The 21,816-nt window shown below is 42.5% G+C and overlaps 1 protein-coding gene across 11 annotated transcripts in view; it reads left to right on the top strand.

Moving 5' to 3' along the window:
* usp2a (ubiquitin specific peptidase 2a) overlaps nucleotides 1-21,816 on the top strand; it is a 119,397-nt gene that overhangs the window by 67,438 nt on the left and 30,143 nt on the right. For all 11 annotated transcript variants that reach the window (XM_030381197.1, XM_030381198.1, XM_030381200.1 and 8 more), the window contains 3 exons: nucleotides 503-626; nucleotides 3,466-3,577; nucleotides 14,141-14,251. In XM_030381197.1, the coding sequence (XP_030237057.1) occupies nucleotides 503-626; nucleotides 3,466-3,577; nucleotides 14,141-14,251 (347 nt within the window). The remainder of the gene's footprint in view (nucleotides 1-502; nucleotides 627-3,465; nucleotides 3,578-14,140; nucleotides 14,252-21,816) is intronic.

Here is a 21,816-nt window from a genome sequence, read left to right as displayed (position 1 = left end):
TGGTTCAACTAATTGAATCTAAAGTGAGCTTCGTGGTACCATTTAACTCTGATTGCGAGTTGCGGCTCTGTCGAGCCAGGTTTTCCCAAGTAAGCCTGGGTATGTTCAGCGAGGTTCGTGGTATACCCCCCTGGTCTGATCTGCTTTGTCCTATGCACACACATGTGATGACTACGATTGGTCTGTCTTCCAAGCCATTTGGCCATTGTTGAATAACATTACCACAAAGTACCAACAATTTTCTGTTAAGAACTATGTCGGTGGGAGGGTGTAAGGGGGGGTTTAGATTTGTCCAAGTTGTCAGACTTTTCTGATGAATGTTATAGGGCTTTCACCATTAAAAATTAAATCAGAAAAAAATTTGCATTCAAAGTTGTTCATACAAACAAATGTATTGACATATTATAATGTGTTAATTAAATGTGTTTAATATGTGTATCCCTTTATCTTTCTTATGTTTGTGTGTGTGTTTGCGTATCTGTACGTGTGCTTGCACGTGCAGTGTTTTATGAATAGCATCCTGCAGTGTCTTAGCAACACACACAGTCTGAGAGACTACTGCCTGCACAACTCGCACCGCAGAGACCTTAACAACAACAGCCGCACCAACACAGCCCTCATGGAAGGTAAGAAAGGCCCACGCACATATAACATACCCACACAGCATCAACTCACCTGCAAATGCATAACGCACCCACACAGCATCAACTCACCTGCAAATGCATAACACAACCACGTATTGATAAACACGCCTGGACATGCCTAACACAACCATGCATAAACCTAACCACAGATGCATAAAACACCTGCATGCATAACACACCCACACACCCATTAACATACCGGCACATAAACACACCTATGCATGCACAAAAACACCTGTGCATGCTTAAACACAACCTGCATGCATAAACGCACTCATGAATGCACACAGCGACACATGCCTAAACAATCCAACATATGCCTAACACACCTGGGCCCTGTACCACGAAGCTCGCTTAGAGGGTTAGCGAGGTATGTTGAGCTCCAAGCCTGGGTTAGTTGTACCACGAAAGTCGATCTCTTTTAGCGTCGCTGTATCACCATGGTGACTTATGCTCGCAACCAAACCTGGTCGGGAGCAGTTTTTCGGCTTAGTCTAGCCGGAGATCGGCTACTTAAATCGGCGTGCGCAGCTTCCTAGCCCCTCCTCTGACAATGGCGTCACCATTTGTGGGTGTTCCCGTGGACCCCGGCGCACTTCTCGTACAGGCGTCTCTCCGGAGACAGAGGGTTTTACGGGACAGAACCGATCCTTTGGCATTGTCTGACGATATTCAGATTTCAGACTTTATTGTCATTGTGCAAACAACGAAATTGGGGTTCTTCATGAGAGATACAGATTCTCATCAGAGGGTGTTCGTTATTTGATCGTCCTTTTGGACCTTATGTAGACAACGATTACTGTTGCGCATTGTGTCTCCGTGACAGTGTGCTAGAGTGGAGGTAGCGCGTCAGTCTTGAATTTCTGCGCGGGGGGTTCGACTCCCAAGTGATGCAAATTTATGTGAAGCTTAAAAGTCTTAATTCTCATGCATATGGAATACTAATTCACTAAAGCTTATGGAACCCATATTTTCAAGGCCGTGCTGGCACCACATCTATGGGGGTAAAATGCATGATGAAAGTCCGGCGAAATTGAACCCCGGTCGCTGGCGTTCGGGTCTTAAGGTGCGGCCACACCAAACGTGTTACCTCGCGTATAAAATCGTCAATTTTTCCATAGGGAACCATTGGTTTACGCGCGTATGAGACGCGTACACGCGTTACATGCGGTAAAGCAACATTTTACGCGCGTAACACGCGTATTAGGCGCGTATATTTACGCACGTAACGCGCGTATATATACGCGCGTACATTTCAAGAGTTCAAAAAATTGAACTTTTTACGCTCATACAATGACGATTAGCCGCGTTGCCCAATCAGCGTTGAGCTTGACCCGACGTCACTGGCAGAGAGTAGTGAGCTTGGACAGAAGCATACGGCCGACATCTTTCTTTATTCTGTGTGGAAATAGTAACATAGTTACGCCATTAAATGCTTTTATGGAAACATTTTTAGCGAGAAATGTGCATTTTACTTTCATAATGTTCGCTCGGTGAATGTGAAGGATGTTTGGTTTGATAGTTATGACGAAGAGGGAACGCTCCGTTCACTTGCATGGACAGAGTCTCTGGTTACTAAGCAACCTCAACGTCTTGGCGGACTATATATCTGCTGATCAACACTACGAATGCTGGAAACACACCAGACACACCATGTGAAGTTATTTAACCCGATTATTGTTATTTATATCCGAGATTATTTAATCTAACCCGATCTAAACTCTATCACCCAAACACGGCGGCGTTTGGGTTTCCTACCTCGGACTCCAGCGCAGCCACGGCCGACAACTTTCTTTATTCTGGGTGGAAATAGTAACATAGTTACGCCATTAAATGCGTTTATGGAAAAAATTTTAGTGAGAAATGTGCATTTTACTTTCGTAATGTTCGCTCGATGAATGTGAAGGATGTTTGGTTTGATAGTTATGACGAAGAGGGAACGCTCCGTTCACTTGCATGGACATGGACTCATCTAGGCGCGTTAGGAGCGTTGGCGCGTTAGGAGCGTATGCCCATTTTTGACACAAAATGGTCAAGCAACATTTTACGCGCGTTACGCGCGTAAAAATTACGCGAGATACGCGTTTGGTGTGGCCGCACCATTATACCAATCCATTACGCTAGAGCCGCTACCACTCAGCGGTCGAAAACATGCCATACATTTCTTAAATAGGGTGTATTTAAAGTGAATTCCCTAAATGATAGAATAAGGCAGGATGGACGTTGCATATGCATTTTTAAATCATCATCATTCTATTTGGATTAATGGCGAACAATTCTGCATTTGGCATAGTTATTTTACAGACAATATGCAGAATATTTTCACTTATACGCATATAGACTGCTTGATCTATCGTAAAGGTGAGAAAAATGACGCAAAAAACGCCCCTTTCACGTGAACGCGCACTGAACCTAAAGCGGAAAACCTGGTTCAACTAATTGAATCTAAAGTGAGCTTCGTGGTACCATTTTACTCTGATTGCGAGTTGCGGCTCTGTCGAGCCAGGTTTTCCCAAGAAAGCCTGGGTATGTTCAGCGAGCTTCGTGGTATAGGGCACTGTGCAATACATACATACATTTATTCATAAAGAAGCCTTTGCATGAATAAGACACCCAAGCATCCATAAACAGAGGGAAACAATGACCCCACACACACACGCACAAACATAGAAAGTAAATCAAAAGTGTTTCAACCGCTAGTGTGTGTGTGTGTGTGTGTGTGTGTGTGTGTGTGTGTGTGTGTGTGTGTGTGTGTGTGTGTGTGTGTGTGTGTGTGTGTGTGTGTGTGTGTGTGTGTGTGTGTGTGTGTATGTTTGGGCAGAATTTGCCAAGCTGCTCCAGACCATGTGGATGTCGTCCAACAGCGATGCTGTCAGCCCGTCTGAGTTCAAGACTCAAATCCAGAGATACGCACCCAGATTCGTAGGATACAAGTATGTTCAACACCCTGACCCACAAAAAGACACTCACTCATACACTCGGATCTCACACACTCCAATCACTCAGTGCGTTTACATGACCCTCAAGAAAATCAAATTATTGGTTTAGTCCAACTATGATTGGATTATTAAGATGCATGTATACACCTTAGTCAAACTATAATCGAAATGAATCGAGTTACTCATAGTCGAATTAAGACACCTAGATAATTTGATTGTTTGATAATTTGATTGTTTGATCACCTAGATAAGTCGAATTAAGTTTGCATGTATCAGGTCTGATCGCATGGATTTGGATTTTGCGTTCTGCGCATGCTCGAGACATTTCTCTGGGGCCGTGATCCGGAAGTATAAGGAGACGATAGTCATGTTGTTGTCGCCGTCGAAAAACAGGGACGAGCGAGGAGAGCGAGCGGTTGCGCGTGTCAGTTTAGTGAATGAACGAGTCTGGTTGTGTCTTTGCAAAAGAAGTGTACTGTTAAGTTAGTGGAACTACGAATAAAGTACCCAGCCTATCAATAATCGGTGGCCGCTTCATTCTGACCTATAAGCAGACCCACTGCCGGTCAAAGTGAAGGGTGTTACCCCCGAGAGAACATCGGCCCTGGAGGGAACGTCTCTCCTGTGCTCCTCGACTACGGTCTGGGAGCCGACAGCAGGAAACGTGTGTTACACCTTTCCTGTACCTTAGCTCTCAGACCGTAGTCGGGGAGCACAGGGGAGACGTTCCCTCCAGGGCCGATGTCCTTTCGGGGTTAACACCCTTCACTATAATCGGCAGTGGGTCTGTTTATAGGTCGGAAGACACAGGCACAGATTCTTGCCGTTTGGTACTTTATTTAACAGTACACGTAACTCGAAGAACACAACCGGATTAGTTTAATTCCTCCTAGACTGACTCTCGCTCGTTCACTCATTCGTCGACTGATTGGCTGACGTCACTCTCTCACACACACACACACACACACACACACACACACACACACACACACACACACAGACATTCTCGCGCACACACATACGCCACTCTCGTAACACGTGTAACACTTCGATTTCACCCAAGGATGAATTAAAAGTAGGCCTAGATGTCTTTCTAAATGTTGGTCATCAACAAGGTTGTTAGTTAGGGATGGGCAACGATCGTCGAATAGTCTGAGTCACGTAGAATATCGAATAATGAATGTGACTATCGTTATTTATTACACGGCTCTTCTCAATGCTGTTGAACGCTCCGTTGACTTGCATAGGCCTTTACAACTTCCGATGGTGAATAGCGTCCTCGGTTGCTAAGCGACGTCAACGTCTTTGGCGGACTATTTCTCTGCTGTGCAACACTACGAATGCTGGTAACGAATAAATTGTAAAAAGACACACCGTGTGAAGTTATATTTTTGACGTGTCTAGTTCACCGTTATGGAGGCTGTGTTCAGTAAAATAAATAAATAAATAGCGATCCGTTTTCGGCGCGTGTAGGTCTATCTGCCTAAGCCCACGTTGAAATAATTTTGATGTTGAATGTTGATGGCGCAGTTGTTGAAATAAACTGATTGATTTCATGCAAATCTTAAAAGCCTCTCCCTGTTCCAGTGTGTGTGCGTGTATCCGAGGTCCGTGCGTGCGTGGGGGTTTTTGATCAGGGTTTCCCCAGGTTTGATCAACCCGAATTTAAGACTTTTTTTAGACTTTTTTAAGACCACTTCAATGAAAATTAAGACCTACATCGCACCCATTAAGCGGTCGTAAAACGCGGTCGTGCATATGTTATTCATGTTTTTTTGGAACATATGAAACATTCATGTCAATACATTAATGAATGTGCCAAAGGATAAGTGTGCACTCACTAATCAAAGAGCCAAACTGATGTCTCTTAAGACCATGTACCCAGAAATGATAATAAAAGATTAAAAAAAACAATACACAAAGTGATGGTGTGAAAGTGTAGCTGTATTTTTGGTTTAAATATCAAACTTTCAAAACAATATAAAATATAAACAAACAAACTCTTTTCAAATTTGTTAATGTTTGTCCCTATAAAACAATAATGGCAAAAAAAAACATGACGGTAACTCTTAAGTCAAACCGTCCAATCTGAAGGCTCTATTTAACCACTCCCCCTACTCACTTCCACCAATGCAAAGCGAACAGAACCGAGGTGGGGAGGGCGTAGCTTAAGTAGTTTGTGACCGACCCAGAGGAACGCAACGCAAATTCAATGTGAACATGTATGAGGCTTTAATAAAATCCCGGACGATTTTGAAATTCCGCCCGGACACATTTCTTTTTAAAAGTGTCTCAAAAAGAGGGCATGTCCGGGCAAAAGAGGACGTCTGGTCACCCTTCGTAAGGGGAACCCATTTGATTCCTACCTGTTCCACTGTTAAATAGTGGCGCAAGTTGGTGGGCGCTATCCTGGTAAGTTCTCTGCGTGAGAAATACGAAGTGTGGCGTGTGAGCGTGTGCATGGGTCGAATTGCGTGTGTCTCACGCCGAATGCGTGAGACTTTAGAGCCCTGCTTCCCCATGATGTGGCGTCTCCTCTCGACTGATTATGTTTGTTGAGATTGCCGGCGCGAAAACCCAAAGTATTGTTCGCGCATGCTCCAATAAATGAGACGTTCTCTGACTACGCAAAACCCCGATACGCAAAACGCCCCCCATTTTCCCCTTGTGTTACAGTCCGGTTGACTACGAAAACATATCCTAGTAGGAAATTTAAGACCATCTTTAAAAAATTAAGACTTGGGTAACGCAATTTAAGACTTTTTAAGGCCTTAATTTAGGAACATGAAATTTAAGACATTTTTTAGACTTTTAAGACCCCGCGGCTACCCTGTTGATTGACCAATTTTCAAATATTATTAGAATACTTCTCAGCAAATATCGAGTAGTATTTTTGCCAGAAATGCACATCCCTAAAAGTAGTAACTTCGGGCACATCTGTCAAAATAAATGTTTTTTTACGATCTTTATTCATTCATTGCGCCGCGGCCGAACTGACGGGGATATTCTCTGATATTATGAATCTTAAAGACTGCGTCAGGTTCTCCGACTCTCTGGTACTTCAGCAACACGTAAAGACTCGTAGTGAGGGTTATCTCGGCCATGGTGGAGAAGGAATTGGGGTAAAGGAACTTTGGCTTTGACTCTCTGAAGTCCATATTGAAACGCGACATAGAGGATAAAGGGATTGTTGCTGTATGCGGGTCAGCTGTCTGTTCACTTCGGGTCCATTTCTCCGACGCTCCATTGTTCCGTGCTCTTGGGCGTATGCAGACTCCTCCGGCTGGACTCCTCCCGCTGCTCCGCCGCCGGAGGAGTCTGCATACGACCGCATACGACCGGAACAATCGAGCGTCGGAGAAAGTGAACTGCCAGCTGTCTACTGAAAACATCCTTCTCGAATGCTGTGGCGGCCTGAGTCAAACGGTGGCTCTATTACCACTAGGTGAAATGGGCACAGCGCCACCTATCGTACCGGGGAAAGAAATGCTTCGGCCAATGAATCGATTTTCTCACCGCCATGTATACTCAGACAATTGTAGTTGTCCGATTGAGGAGCATAATCGAACTATAGCCTTAATCTGATTAAGCTGTGCATGTAAACGTACTGACTAACTCACTCACCATTGCGCTCACCTCACTCCACTCGCTCAACGCACTACCTTCACTCACTCACTGTACGTTCACACCAGAAGCGAATTGCGCTGCAAAGACGCTTTGGTCGCTCATAAAGTATCGCTGCAAATATTTCTGTTCGCTTTTGTCGCTCAAGTCGCTCATGACGTACAATTCAATTTTGCAGACGCATTTAAAGGAGCCGTATGCTTTTAGTACAGACAGCCATATCAAAGAGTGAGAGAGACGGTTTTCCTTGTTGGATAAAGTGCTTCGACACAGCAAGTAGGACAGTGATTCCCCTCCAATATATATCTAAAAAAACTCCTAAAAATGTAATTACAACCAAGAACAAAAACACGTTGCGTGCTGTAGTAGGCTAGTTAAAATATGTTTCACTGATCTGCATCTGCATCTGCATCATGATCTGCACTAATTCATCAAACATATTGACATTGGCGCACATGGCTAATTTGCATACGCTCACAGGACTGGCTGGCTCCGCAAGGCAAATAATGGAACATATTTATCTGTCTGTCTGTCTGTCTGTCTGTCTGTCTGTCTGTCTGTCTGTCTGTGTGTCTGTCCTTCCATCCATCTACGCGTGTAGTTTTAATGTGATGTATTTTGTGTATGTCCAGTCAGACTTGTCTCCCTTGTTCTGTGTGGTCTTGAAGGCTACTGTCCTGTGTGAGCCGAATCACGTAAATGAATTCCCGACTATTTGTGTCGTTTGGTATTAATAAAGACTTGACTAGGCTATCTATCTATCCAGACTATTTATTTAAAAATGATTCACCTCAGGCTCCGTGAATAGTGGGGAATAGAGGGATAAAAGACAAGAGATATATCCCTTGTCATTTATCCCTCGTCTTGTCGTTGAGTTTGTGTATGTGACGATTTCAAAAACGTGGTGGGTTAGATTGGTAGTAGAGAGCAAATGAAAATGATTCCCGCTTGAATACGAACGTTCGCAAATATTTTCTATAAATACTCCCACTTATCATCACTTTGTATCAAAATCACTATGGATGTTGCACTCATTAAAGCCCATGGTGCAGGAAAGGTTAACCGGAAGTTTCGATTAATGGGTACATAAAGCACTCAAAATATGTATAAAGTTAGAAATGTCTCCAAAATGGTGTTAAAGTCCAGTTTTCGTAGTTTTCAGGCAGGATCATGGTCCCCTTCAAGCCAGCACGCACGAGTATGTTCATGGTTTATGTTTACTTTACCAATCTTTTGACACTGAGTCCTTTGAACCAACAGTTATAGGTGACGGGAGATGTGTTGCATACACAATAAACATGCATAAGAAACAATGCCTGCCTGTACACTGCGTACCGGCAGGCTATACGCTGGGCTTATGGCATTTCAGGCAGGAGTATAAGGAAGCCTCTACCCTCTTGTGTGGTTTCAACCATCGGACAACAATTCCAGAGTGGTGACCAGACCTATCAGGTCTTTCAATGGCCTCGTTTGGATGAAAATGAATAAAAATAATTGTTATGCTTATTCTGTTGTGATCGCTCAATTGCCCTTAAAATGTTATAAAGTACACAGAACACATGAATTTTGGATAAAAAAAAGTTGATTGGAATTGCTTGTAATGGTTACTGAACAAAGACAGAGGTTGGAAGTTAAAAAGATCGATATAAAAAAATGGTTAGGCACAAAACTTTGTGCCTGTTTAATTCTTATTCTAATTAATTCTGCAATAGTGTGGTCATACCTGAGGGTCAGCTGATGGTTCTCTTTCTCTCACACTCTCTCACACACACACACACACACACACACACACACACACACACACACACACACACACACACACACACACACACACACACACACACACACTATTTCATGCATGCATACATGCAGTGATACATGCAAAAGCACATCAAGCAAACACACAGTGAGCCCAGACAACACCGCACACAGAGGTTGACAAGGCACAGGTAAAATGATTGGTAAATTATTTTGAATTACATACAAAGAAATTTCATGCAAATGATAACAAAAACAAAGAAAAACCAAGCACACAGACAGAGGAGCAGACATGCAGCATTCAGGACCCCTTGAATGGGGTACAGCGACAATTATTGGCACTTATTGACGAAAAAAAGTAATGATTTTGTGCAAAGTAAAAAACAGCAACAGCACAAAAACAAAAAACAAAACATGCAGCATGCAGGAAACCACCACCAAATGAGATGACAGGGACAGAAGGTTAGAAGATAACTAACAACTAAAATAAATACTCACAACTAAATCATTGGACTTGTCTGTGGAAAAAAAGAATAATGTGAAATTAGGTTTTCTTGAAGCGTGACTGCCGGGCTAGGTAGAGGCTGACCTCCTCCTTAGGAATCTGTTCGAAGGATTTGGCGATGGGGGCGGGTGCATGGGAGGACAAATTGGCGCTAACCTCTCGAAGAACCGCGGGTGAATTGGCGTAGCTCTCCCGAAGGGCCTTCATTAATGATGTTGCATAACCTGCAGACATAATAATAATAATATTAATTATAATAATAATAATAATATTGCTTTATAAAGATCATTGTCACTGATCACCTATGTCTCGTGCGCCATCTCAAATATGATAGAACTGCATGACACTGCTTACCGTATGAGGCTGCCTCTATGATGGGATGCACCACATGGGCACCTTTTCTGAAGCGCGGATACCGCACACAGTACTTCTCCATCCCATCACTTCTCCGTGCTGTCTCGCGATTGGTATTGTGATTATAATGCAGCGCCGCTAAGCGAAGCCTACGAAATAACACATTTGAGAAAACCTTTGAAACTTGGTGTATGTATGACAAAATACTACAATAGGCATGTTAATAGCTACTATTATTACTATAAAAGGCATAATAATTGGCAGTGTTATTCCATTGGATAGCACTGACCTGCTATACATCCAAAAGTATGAAAACCCTGTGTGCTTGGGCGCAAAGTGCAAGATGAGGGAGTGGTAAGCCTGAAGGGAGAAGGTCTGATGCTGTGGAGACATCTGTCGAACATATTTCAGTAAGGCAGTCCTCATCATTATGTTCTCCAACTTTACTGCTGCCAATGAGCCTGCAAAGACCAAGACAGGTAGGCAGGGAGGCAGACAAACACACGGACGGAAAACGTACAAATAGACAGGAAGATAGATAGACAGACAGAATTCCTTTTTTAATGGAAACACACATGAAATTGTCCTGCATATGAATTATAGCAAACATAAACAGTAAACAGAATGTTATGAGATTGCCAGGGAATGAAAAAATAATTTCATCACAAAGGTCACATGTCAAAGCATCCAGACAATTTCTCAAAGACAGCAAATACTACAAAACTGTAGAGCGTGCATAATACCAGTACTGTACCTGGGTCCAGCCACTCTTTGTTGCGCTGATCTCCGTCTAGAGGGCCATGGGCACAACTGGAGAAGGCAGGGGTGTCATGGTCATGGATGTCCTGGATGTGGTTGACTAAACTTCTCCATTTGGCCTCCATGACCGCTGGGTTGCCATCTGGGGTTGAGGCTGCAGTCCAATAGAGGTGATTCACTATAGCTGGCCTCCACAACTGTAGTTGGTCACACTCTTTGGATGCTGCATCCAATGCCTTCCACAGACCTGTTTTAGAACAAATGGTATTAATTGATATGCACTAACAAAAACTGCTTCAAGGTTCCAACAATGGATACATACTTTTGGCAATGTGCCACACATCAAAATAAGGCTGTGTCCCTTCAGTGATCAGCTCCTCTCTCACCCATTTGGCAACCTAAGGAAAAAAAAAAAAAACTTTTGTGAATGATTGACCTTTGTGGCCCTCAGTGCATCGGCAAACCACAGACATCCAGCTTCAGTGCCATTCAGATATTTACATTCTATACTGCATTTTTATTGTAAATACCTGCCGATGTCGGTCCGTGATCAGCGTTGCCAAATGCAGGTCCTTTCCCCTCAGCAGGCCAACACTGCGCTTGAGCCCTTCAAGCCCTTCAAGCTACAAACACAGTAGTAAACCATTTTATCTATTTATATATCTACTCTCTCTCTATCTATCTATCAGCTATCTATGTTATGTTATGCTATCCCTCACTATCAATCTATGTTATGTTATGCTATGCTATTCCTCACTATCTATCTATGTTATGTTATGCTATGCTATTCCTCACTATCTATCTATGTTATGTTATTCTATCTATCTATCTATCTATCTATCTATCTATCTATCTATCTATCTATCTATCTATCTATGTATGTATGTATGTATGTATGTGTATATATATATATATATATATATATATATATATATATATATATATATATATATATATATATATATATATATATCTCTAGGCTATCTCTATCTATTTATTTACTTATATAATCTGACACTGTCACTCTCTCACTAGCGGCTTCGGCTGTCGTCCCAAAGCGGAGTACATCATGTAACGTCATGCAATGCATTGTGGGAGAAATAAGAGTCATCGCTAACCTGTTGCTAACCGCTAAAATATCACCAACTTTTCCTTATATTTATTTTTTGTGATACCCTACAACAGGGGTCGGCAACCTTTGTGACATGGAGTGCCAGTTTGAAATTTTCTTCTCATCTAGTGTGCCATTATCAACAATAACGCAAAGTTAAATTATGTCACAATTTTTTTATTTTTTCCAATATACCTGGAATTTTATTCTCAACAATAACAGTATCTGTATTCTTAACAAAATAGTCACATCAATATTTCAAAGACTGAAAAACAGCGACACATTTAAACTAAAACTAGTGTAGGCTGAGGCAACATCAAATTATCAGATGCCTACCAGACAGTCAGTGTGATCCCTGGTTTTTATCAACAATAACGCAAAGATAAATTATGACACACAATACATTTTTCTTCCCAATATACCTGGAATTTGATTCTCAACAATAACAGTATCTGTATTCTTAACAAAATAGCCACATCAACATTTCAAAGACTGAAAAACAGCTACACATTTGAACTAAAACTAGTGTAAGCTGAAGCAACATCAAATTATCAGATGCCTACCAGACAGTCAGTGTGATCCCTGGCCCTGCTTTGCTTGACTGAGCTCTGTGATCTGTGGCTTGTAGTTAGTTAGGCCTACTTTGAGTTGCAAACATGCCTCAGAGTGCTCCGTTGTTAACCTCCTTAATAAATTCGCCATCTGTAAACGGCTTCCCATGCTTTGTAATGCAATGCGCAATGCGATAACTTGCTTCTGTCCCGTGATCTTTAGCAGTGGTAAAAACCTTGAAGGAGCAAGCTTGTTTTTCATATCTGGACACAGCACGTTTGATTGACTCTAATTAGTCTGCTTGGTCTTTGAAGGTCTTCTCGTGCTTCATCTCAAAATGACGCTTAACACTTGACGTTCTGCACACAACATTCTCACAGCATAAAATGCACACAGCACGGTCCTTCACAAATACAAAACCAAACTCTTGTGTCCAGCAGCACTGGAATGGCCTAGTTTTAGCTGCAGCGGGTGTGGCCATTGTTAGCAATATCACGCTCTGTCATTAATTTATGTCAGCACGAAGACAGCGGACAGTGCGCTTGAATTTCAGACAATTTGATCTGAAATTCTCCCGCTGCAACCTGACCAATGGCCACACTCCAACATCAAATCCAGTGGTGTCCTCCGGGTCCTAGTGCCGGCAGACAAAAGCCGGCTTTTTTTATTTTATTTTTTTAAACGGGACAGATAAAGTGAGTATCGTAATAACACTGTGGTGCCGTGCCAGTGTTTATTCTGCGGCGTGCCAACCGTGGCACGCGTGCCATAGGTTGCCGACCCCTGCCCTACAACATCAAATACAATGGATAATTGTTTAAATGTTTATTACCAACTAGAAAAAAGCCAGAAAATAAAAACCTGCACCATGGGCTATAACTAATGAACACAAAACAGAAAACACAGCTGTCATTATCACTGTCATTGAAAGCAATATATTGTTTCACTTCTTATGATAAATGTACTTATTGTAAGTCGCTTTGGATAAAATCGTCTGCCAAATGGTCATTTGTCAGCTGTCTATCCTCTATTAAACTGCATATTGAAGTGACACGTTTGTTCCGTGCATTATTAATTTGCATTATTATTGCATTATTATGCGTGCATTATTCCTTTGCACAACGTATTATTCCTTTGCACAACGTATGTATTTTCGATATTTGAAAACGATATCGTCCCATTCAGAGAAAGGAAGATTAGTATGCTAGGATCTCGGTTAGCAGGCATGTATCGCGCCTATTTTACAATCATCTCAAACATTTCATTAACTCATACACCAGACCAACCAACCACGCGTGACACCTCCGCCCTGGCCAGAGCCTTTTTGTTGCGATCTCTGAAATTAAAAAGGCTCGGATCGAACAACACCGGGTGCCCAGTTACAGCCGCGATTAATTCAGTAGGAACCTAAAAGGTAGGTAGGAACCAAACTGCCGGTGTTCGGTGTTCCCTGGGATCCACGCAAGGGATTCCGATTGGCTGTGTGTTTTGCCGCTGAAACGCGTCATAGTAATTTGCATGAAGTTCAGCCGTCTTAAACTTTTTTTGGTCGCTCTGGTCGCTCACCTTTTGCCGCTGGTAGCATTTGACGCTTTTGTGGCTTTGGTCGCTCTTGCCCATAGAAAGTGAATGACTGCCGGTGAATTGGCAGCTCAATTCGCTTTTGGTGTGTCACTCAATTCACTCACTCACTCACTCCCCTCACTCACTCACTCACATGCCTACACTTACTGTCAGACACAAAGATTCACCCTTTAGTGGCTGCTGAACTAAGATATATCATTATAATGAATCATCGAAAAATTTAGTTTGGTGCTGATTCCTATGTTTGTTTTTTTGTTTGTTTGTTTGTTTGTTTGTTTGTTTGTTTGTTTGTCTGTGTTTCACCTCACAGCCAACAGGACGCTCAGGAGTTCCTGCGCTTCCTACTGGATGGCCTCCATAACGAGGTCAACAGAGTATCTGTCAGGCCCAGAGGCACCTCTGAGGACTTTGATCACCTCCGGTAAGCCCTGTGTGTGTGTGTGTGTGTGCGTGTCCGTGTGCGTGTGCGCGTGGGCGTGCGTGTGTGTCTCCAGCCACGGCTCACAGTCCAGGGCTTGTTAACAAAAATACATTTTTGTCGACTCTGAGAGTGTGCTTAATGTTATTTTTTTGGCCACAATAGGAGCAAGGACTTTTTTTGTACAAGTTTACATCCTATTTTTTAACAGTTATGACATATGGCTGATGTACCACCTGTTGACCTCCTTGTTTCTTCTATAGGTCATTTCCAATGGATTTATCTGTTTACTTATGATAGAGGCTAGGGGCTAGGATAGAAGCTATATGTCAGGCCTAGGAAAGAGGATATGGGCCCTATCTTGCATCCGGCGCAATTAACTTTCTACTAGGGCCCGACCGATATTGATTTTTGAGTGCCGATTCCGATTATTTTCAGAGAAAAATTACGATTACGATTTAATCGGCCGATTAAAAACAAAACAAAAAAAAGCCTATAAAACGTAGTTTCTGATACCTTAAATATACTTTGAACACTTTTGACGAATATGTGAATTGAATGCAGAACCTTTGAGTGTTTTAGAATACATTTACAGTAAAAAATGAGTGTAATGTAAAATGTAAAATAAATAACTAACTCCCAATGTGCTGCGCTCGTGAGCAGTGACTAACACGTGCGTGCTGAGCAGTATGGTCTCACCGTTAGAGTCTACAGTATAACAAATTAACATGGCCTGGGACCTAAAGAAAAACAGGCACAACATGCTCAAACAATGCGTCTTGTGTACATTGGTGAGGTGAGCGTGCAGCTGCCTGAGCGAGCGTGCTTTCATGTTGTACGGTAAAATTAAAAAAAATCGGTTGTAATATGCGTCTTTTTGGCAGATGTTGATTATTTTCAAAAAGGCTATAATCGGCCGATTAAATCGGCAGGCCGATGAATCGGTCGGGCCCTACTTTCTACACTGACGCATGTGTCGTTGCTAGTTTGCAACTGGCGCAGAGCGTTCTTTTCCCTCCACCGCCACACGTCGGTAAATTAGGGAATGATCTTGTGTAACGATGGTCGAGCATCAGGGAGACGGAGGCGAAAATGTTATATTTTCTTTCTTTTATTTTCCTTTGGAAAATAAATCAAATCATTGCCATCAGAAATCTGTGTACATATACAGCATCAGATCAAAAGCAAGGGCTTCTCTGATGATTACTAGTAATAGAAAATACATACAAAACATTTAACTTCCCATGAATGGGCATAACTGTAGTCCAAGTGCAGTTACAGCACTTTATTAAAACCTATTTACATTATGGAGCCACATACCTTTGGAAAATAAATCAAGTCATTGCCATCAGAAATCGGTGTACATATACAGCATCTGCACAAGCAAGAAAGAGAGTAATATTACTTTCAATGTATGAACGTGGCTAGCGAAGTTTACGGCTAGCCATGTTAGCCTTAGCATGTAGAAACCCAAGGTCATAAGAAAAGTATTAATAAACTTTCTCTAAAACATGGCAACTACAGTACGATCGTAACAGTAAATGGAAAATAACATAACACATGGGATACATCGAAGTTATCAACTTAAACATGAATTCACTTTAAGAAAACTGATATTGGGTACAGTGCTTTATATAGCGAACCTACCAGATCAAAAGCAAGGGCTTCTCTGATCGAGTAGGAACGCAGCACAGAACTAAACGCGGCAGATCTGCAGTACACCATATGGCCACGGGTGGCTCCCATTCACACTTATTAACCACGGCAGTTTTATTTTGGCGAGAATCATATATAATAATACACTACATTTTTAACTCTGTTACACTTGCGCCCAAAGGGGTGGTTCGTCGAAAGGAGGAGGCGTGTTCTGGCGCAAATGTTCCCTGATGCTATTTTGCAGTTCAGAACGCAATTGCGCCACAAACCAGGAAATACCTGGTTTCAAGTCAGTGGCGCGTTGTTCAGATGCTATTTTAAAGGCGCATACATAATGTTGCTTGTGCACTTCGCGCATAGACTTTGCAATCTCTCATCTACCTAGCCACACATTCTTGGTAAATTATTTGCGAAAGAACAGCTGATACAGCGGTAATAAGTTGTACTTTTAAATCAATGCATCTGCAAACACTGTACAGCAAACACATATTTTCTTGCCACAGAAATCGTGTACATGCCCATAACTCTTAGAATTGATGAGTAGGCCTATTTGATCGTGAGAAAACATTGTTTTACTGCGAGTTAGTGTTAAAACGAATGAATGAAGTGTGTGTATGTGTAAAATAATTATTGAATGCGGGCGCGCGTGTGTGCCTCCATCTGTTTAGACACACGCAAATTAAACACGTAACGCATAATACAGTCCAAGGCAATGTATATTAACGGGGGGACACATGCATATTAGGAACACAAGTCGACAACGATAATGCATACAATACTGATAAGAAACGATGTTTGTTAATGGATTGTGTCTATCATTAAATAGAACCACAGTTACCGCATATCGTGGGTTAAGTTTTCTTTGCCGAAATTTATTTTAGGACTTCTGAAGTTGTGGAAGAAAACGCTATCCCATGTGTGAATGGTACACAAAAATCACGGTTCGGTACGTGCCCCGGTTTTCAAGTCACAGTACGTTACAGTTCATAGTTAAAAAAAAATGCTTGTTTGTCAACAACAGAGAATGGCCGTAGATCAGCAGCAATGAAAACACCAATAAACTTGGTTATGGTACTTGCATTTCTGACAGTGTTTGTTGAAATAGTGTTGAGCTGGGTTTGCACAGCTCGTTGTTTTTTCCAAATGAACGGTGATAGTAACACCTGGATGGTGCCTTTTCAAATGCGTGTGCTAGGGTTGTGTATTTTTGGCAAAAATACTATTTTCATATTCGCTGAGAAGTATTCAAGTAATGTTCGAGAATCGGTCAATCAAGAACCCGCCACGCACGCACGCACCGCGGATACACGCACACACAATGACACAGGGAGAGGCTTTTATGATTTGTATGAAATCAATCTGTTTATTTCAACAACTGCGGCATCAACATTCAACATCAAAATTATTTCAACGTGGGCTTAGGAAGATAGATCTACATCCGTCGAAAACAGATCGCTATTTATTTATTTATTTTACTGAACACAGCCTGCATGACGGTGAACTAGACACGTCAAAAATATGACTTCACACGGTGTGTCTTTTTACTTTATTTGTTACCAGCATTCGTAGTGTTGATCAGCAGAGAAATAGTCCACCAAAGACGTTGACATCGCTCAGCAAACGAGGACGCTGGGGTTGATAAGTTCCGGACTGCATGCGTGTAACGACAGAAAGGTATATTAGTATACTTTGGCTAAATGGTCCGGGTGGAACTCCGACTTCAAGTTTTAAATTCGGCATCGCAAAACAAGCCTTTACATTCGCCATATTAAAGGTTGGGTATGGGATTTGCGAAACGCCAGCAGATTTAAAAAATACACAACTCAAATGGTCCTAGCCCCTCTCCTACAACGCTGACTCCTATTCCACCCATTCCAAGTACATGGACGCGCAATCATACACGAGCGAACAGCTCGTTAGCTAGTTAGCTAGCTCCAGTAGCTACCGCAGGATAACAACAAACAGAAGCCTGCTCTGGGTCACAAGCTTTGAGTACGTGCACGAAGGGGTCACGCGCAGGGAGCGGGGGAGGCGGAGTGCAGTACGACCGTTTGATTGACGTACTTACTGTCCAATGCCATTCGGTGGGTCTGGAAATCATTGGCTGGAGTTTTTCGAGCCCTGCCCGTTCCACAGATGATTGACTTGTTTAATTTTCATGTCAGTACTTCTAACTCAGTGGCTGTAAGTGGGTTATGATAAGGATTTCAAGTAATTTTGCAAAAATGGCCAAAAAAGAGAATTCCATACCAGGGGCGGACGGTGTATAGGGTCGATTGGGGCGACGCACTACCAACTGGGTTTATTTTTTTTATTCTATCACGGCAAAAGTAGTTTTCAGTGTTGTAGACCTAATATCTGTCATTGTCCAATCAGAATCGTCAGATTCAAGTTGCGTTTCAAATGGTCCCGCCTCTATGGGCGAATTCATCGACGTGGAAAATCGCCCAAGCCTTCTCCATTGACTCTAACCCTGCGTTCACACCAAAAGATGCATTTGCTGCCCGAACGCGTTGTCGCCGAAGTTTTGCGGCGCAGCAAATCAAGTTTTGCGGCGCAGCAATGGTTTTGCGGCGCAGCAAATGTTTTGCTCGCGGTGCTTCTGAATTCATTCACAACCATGGCCGACATTACGAGCATTGCATGTCTTTACCTGTTGTGGAAGAGGGAGAGACGTTGGAATGCCCGTCGTTTCGGGAGACCATTCGGAGCCTGGAAGGCTGGTGCTGCCTGTCACCCAACTGGGTTTTGTTTGGGGTTGTTATTCTAGCCCTTTAGCATACTCATAGTTTAGTTTAACTGTAAACACAACTACACTACAGAAAGCTAATTTGTGGGTTTTTCGAGTTACTAAATAAATGTAACGGTAGTGAACTCTAGGTCACTCCAAGGGAGTAACACTGATTGGCTGTTACGGCATTTCACTCAGTCAGTGGCAACGCTGTTGAACGCTGATTGGCTATCATCACGCGTTTGCTGCCGAAAAGTTGAAATATTTCAACTTTCAAAATACGTGAACGCGCCCGCCGCCCGTGCCCGGCAGCGGGCACGGGCGCTGCAAATCAAATTTTGCCGCACCGCAAATCAAATTTTGCTGCCGGTTTTCTCGGCAGCAAGTGCTCCGGCAGCAAACCCGCAACGCGTCTCTACATTCACTTTGAATGGGATCGTGCTGCGCGGCAACTTTTTGCATCTTTTGGTGTGAACGCAGGGTAATGTTAAAACTTTTTTTTTCGGAAATTGAGCCTTCAATGCATTTTCAATGGGGATTTGGGACTCGCCCTAACGTGCTTGCGTCATACGTAACTGAGCAAAGAGCGCGAAGGGATATCTTCGATCAAGTCACTTGCTGATTTCAACATGGCTGCAAACGTGTGCAATTCCGTTTCGTCTCTCAAAGAAGTTCCTTTTAGTCGACGATCCAATTCAGAAAAATTGGAAATGAAATATATTGTATATAGTTCTCTGCAAACCTATGGTGGCATCATGCCTTCAGTGTGTATGTTGTATATAGTTCTCTGCAAACCTATGGTGGCATCATGCCTTCAGTGTGCATATTGTATATAGTTCTCTGCCAACCTATGGTGGCATCATGCCTTCAGTGTGTATATTGTATATAGTTCGCTGCCAACCTATGGTGGCATCATGCCTTCAGTGTGTATCTTGTATATAGTTCTCTGCAAACCTAAGGTGGCATCATGTCTTCAGTGTGTCTTGAACAACCACACATAAAAGGTTGCACATATTATATTGATATTTTATCGTATTTGTCTAAATGCATACGATTGGGGCGACGCACTACCAACTGGGAGAAAGAGGATTATTTTATTTTTTTTATTCTATCACGGCAAAAGTAGTTTTCAGTGTTGTAGACCTAATATCTGTCATTGTCCAATCAGAATCGTCAGATTCAAGTTGCGTTTCAAATGGTCCCGCCTCTATGGGCGAATTCATCGACGTGGAAAATCGCCCAAGCCTTCTCCATTGACTCTAACCCTGCGTTCACACCAAAAGATGCATTTGCTGCCCGAACGCGTTGTCGCCGAAGTTTTGCGGCGCAGCAAATCAAGTTTTGTGGCGCAGCAATGGTTTTGCGGCGCAGCAAATGTTTTGCTCGCGGTGCTTCTGAATTCATTCACAACCATGGCCGACATTACGAGCATTGCATGTCTTTACCTGTTGTGGAAGAGGGAGAGACGTTGGAATGCCCGTCGTTTCGGGAGACCATTCGGAGCCTGGAAGGCTGGTGCTGCCTGTCACCCAACTGGGTTTTGTTTGGGGTTGTTATTCTAGCCCTTTAGCATACTCATAGTTTAGTTTAACTGTAAACACAACTACACTACAGAAAGCTAATTTGTGGGTTTTTCGAGTTACTAAATAAATGTAACGGTAGTGAACTCTAGGTCACTCCAAGGGAGTAACACTGATTGGCTGTTACGGCATTTCACTCAGTCAGTGGCAACGCTGTTGAACGCTGATTGGCTATCATCACGCGTTTGCTGCCGAAAAGTTGAAATATTTCAACTTTCAAAATACGTGAACGCGCCCGCCAACCTATGGTGGCATCATGCCTTCAGTGTGTATCTTGTATATAGTTCTCTGCAAACCTAAGGTGGCATCATGTCTTCAGTGTGTCTTGAACAACCACACATTAAAGGTTGCACATATTATATTGATATTTTATCGTATTTGTCTAAATGCATACTTAACTGTAGATGGATTTATGAGTGAAGTTACCAACACAATAGATTGTCCGTAACACACTCACCTCTTTTAGAATCACATTCTCTCACTCTCACTCTCTCACAAACACACATACAGATAGAGACAGAGAGAGAATGTTAACTTGTGTATACCGGTAATTCCCAATTATTATTGATGTATTTGCACTTTTAATCTTGCTGAATTCTACAAGGCAAATAAATGAAGTAAAAACTTAGTTCCCCGGCTCCATTCGTCTTTGTAAGGAAATGTTCTATTTTGTCTTTAGGGGCAAATGTTCCATTTTGTCTTTAATGCTTCATTTTTATATGAAAAACACAAAAAGATCTTCGGGGGGAGGAGGGCCCCAGACCCCCCTACAGGGATTTGGTTTACAAACTTTCTGCCCCCCCTATAATAAAATTCACCAGCCGCCACTGTTCCATACCCAACCTTTAACGCTATGTACGCCACATTTACGTCCCGCGGTACACCTGACACCTGTAACCGCACCGAAGTGCCTGTACCATGACATTTCGGTACAAATACGTGTACCGTTACACCCCTAGTAAAATAGCAACATCGCTAGCCCTTCTCACTTGCGTTTCAGACCGTTAAAATAGGGCCCTATATGTCAGAGCTAGGATAGAGGCTATATTTCAGGGATAGGATAGAGGCTATATTTCAGGGCTAGGTATGGATAGAGGCTATATTTCAGGGCTAGGATAAAGGCTATATGTCAGGCCTAGGATAGAGGCTTTATGTCAGGGCTAGGATAGAGGCTATATTTCAGGGCTACCTTAAACGGTCACATCGTTTTCAGTCCACGTGGTTTGGTTTTAATTAAATTTCCTTTCAGAAAGGACAAGAGTATATCACCACCAATGCTAAAATTCCATAGTTGTTAGCTGAGTGAATTTAGCATAGCATATCAGCTAGCCACAGCCAAATTCCAATGCTGTGCACGGTGGCTACTGGACAGACAATCTGCACCTGAAAACATCCATAAAATATCAGATTTCAAAGGAGAGATGTAGCATTTAAACAGTGCTTAAACATTTAGTACACATGTTTGTTTCCCCTCTCCTACGTCACTCTGTTTTTATGTCCAGCCCTTGTTATTTGTGAGAATCATGTTATCAGCCAGTGAAGAGATACCATCACGGCCCTTGATCACAAGTGAGCTAAGGGTAACCTCTGGCAGCTAAGTT

This window comes from Gadus morhua, chromosome 16 (assembly GCF_902167405.1).
Source record: "Gadus morhua chromosome 16, gadMor3.0, whole genome shotgun sequence".
In the NCBI taxonomy this organism is placed as follows: domain Eukaryota; kingdom Metazoa; phylum Chordata; class Actinopteri; order Gadiformes; family Gadidae; genus Gadus; species Gadus morhua.
This window is presented reverse-complemented; position numbering and strand designations above follow the sequence as displayed.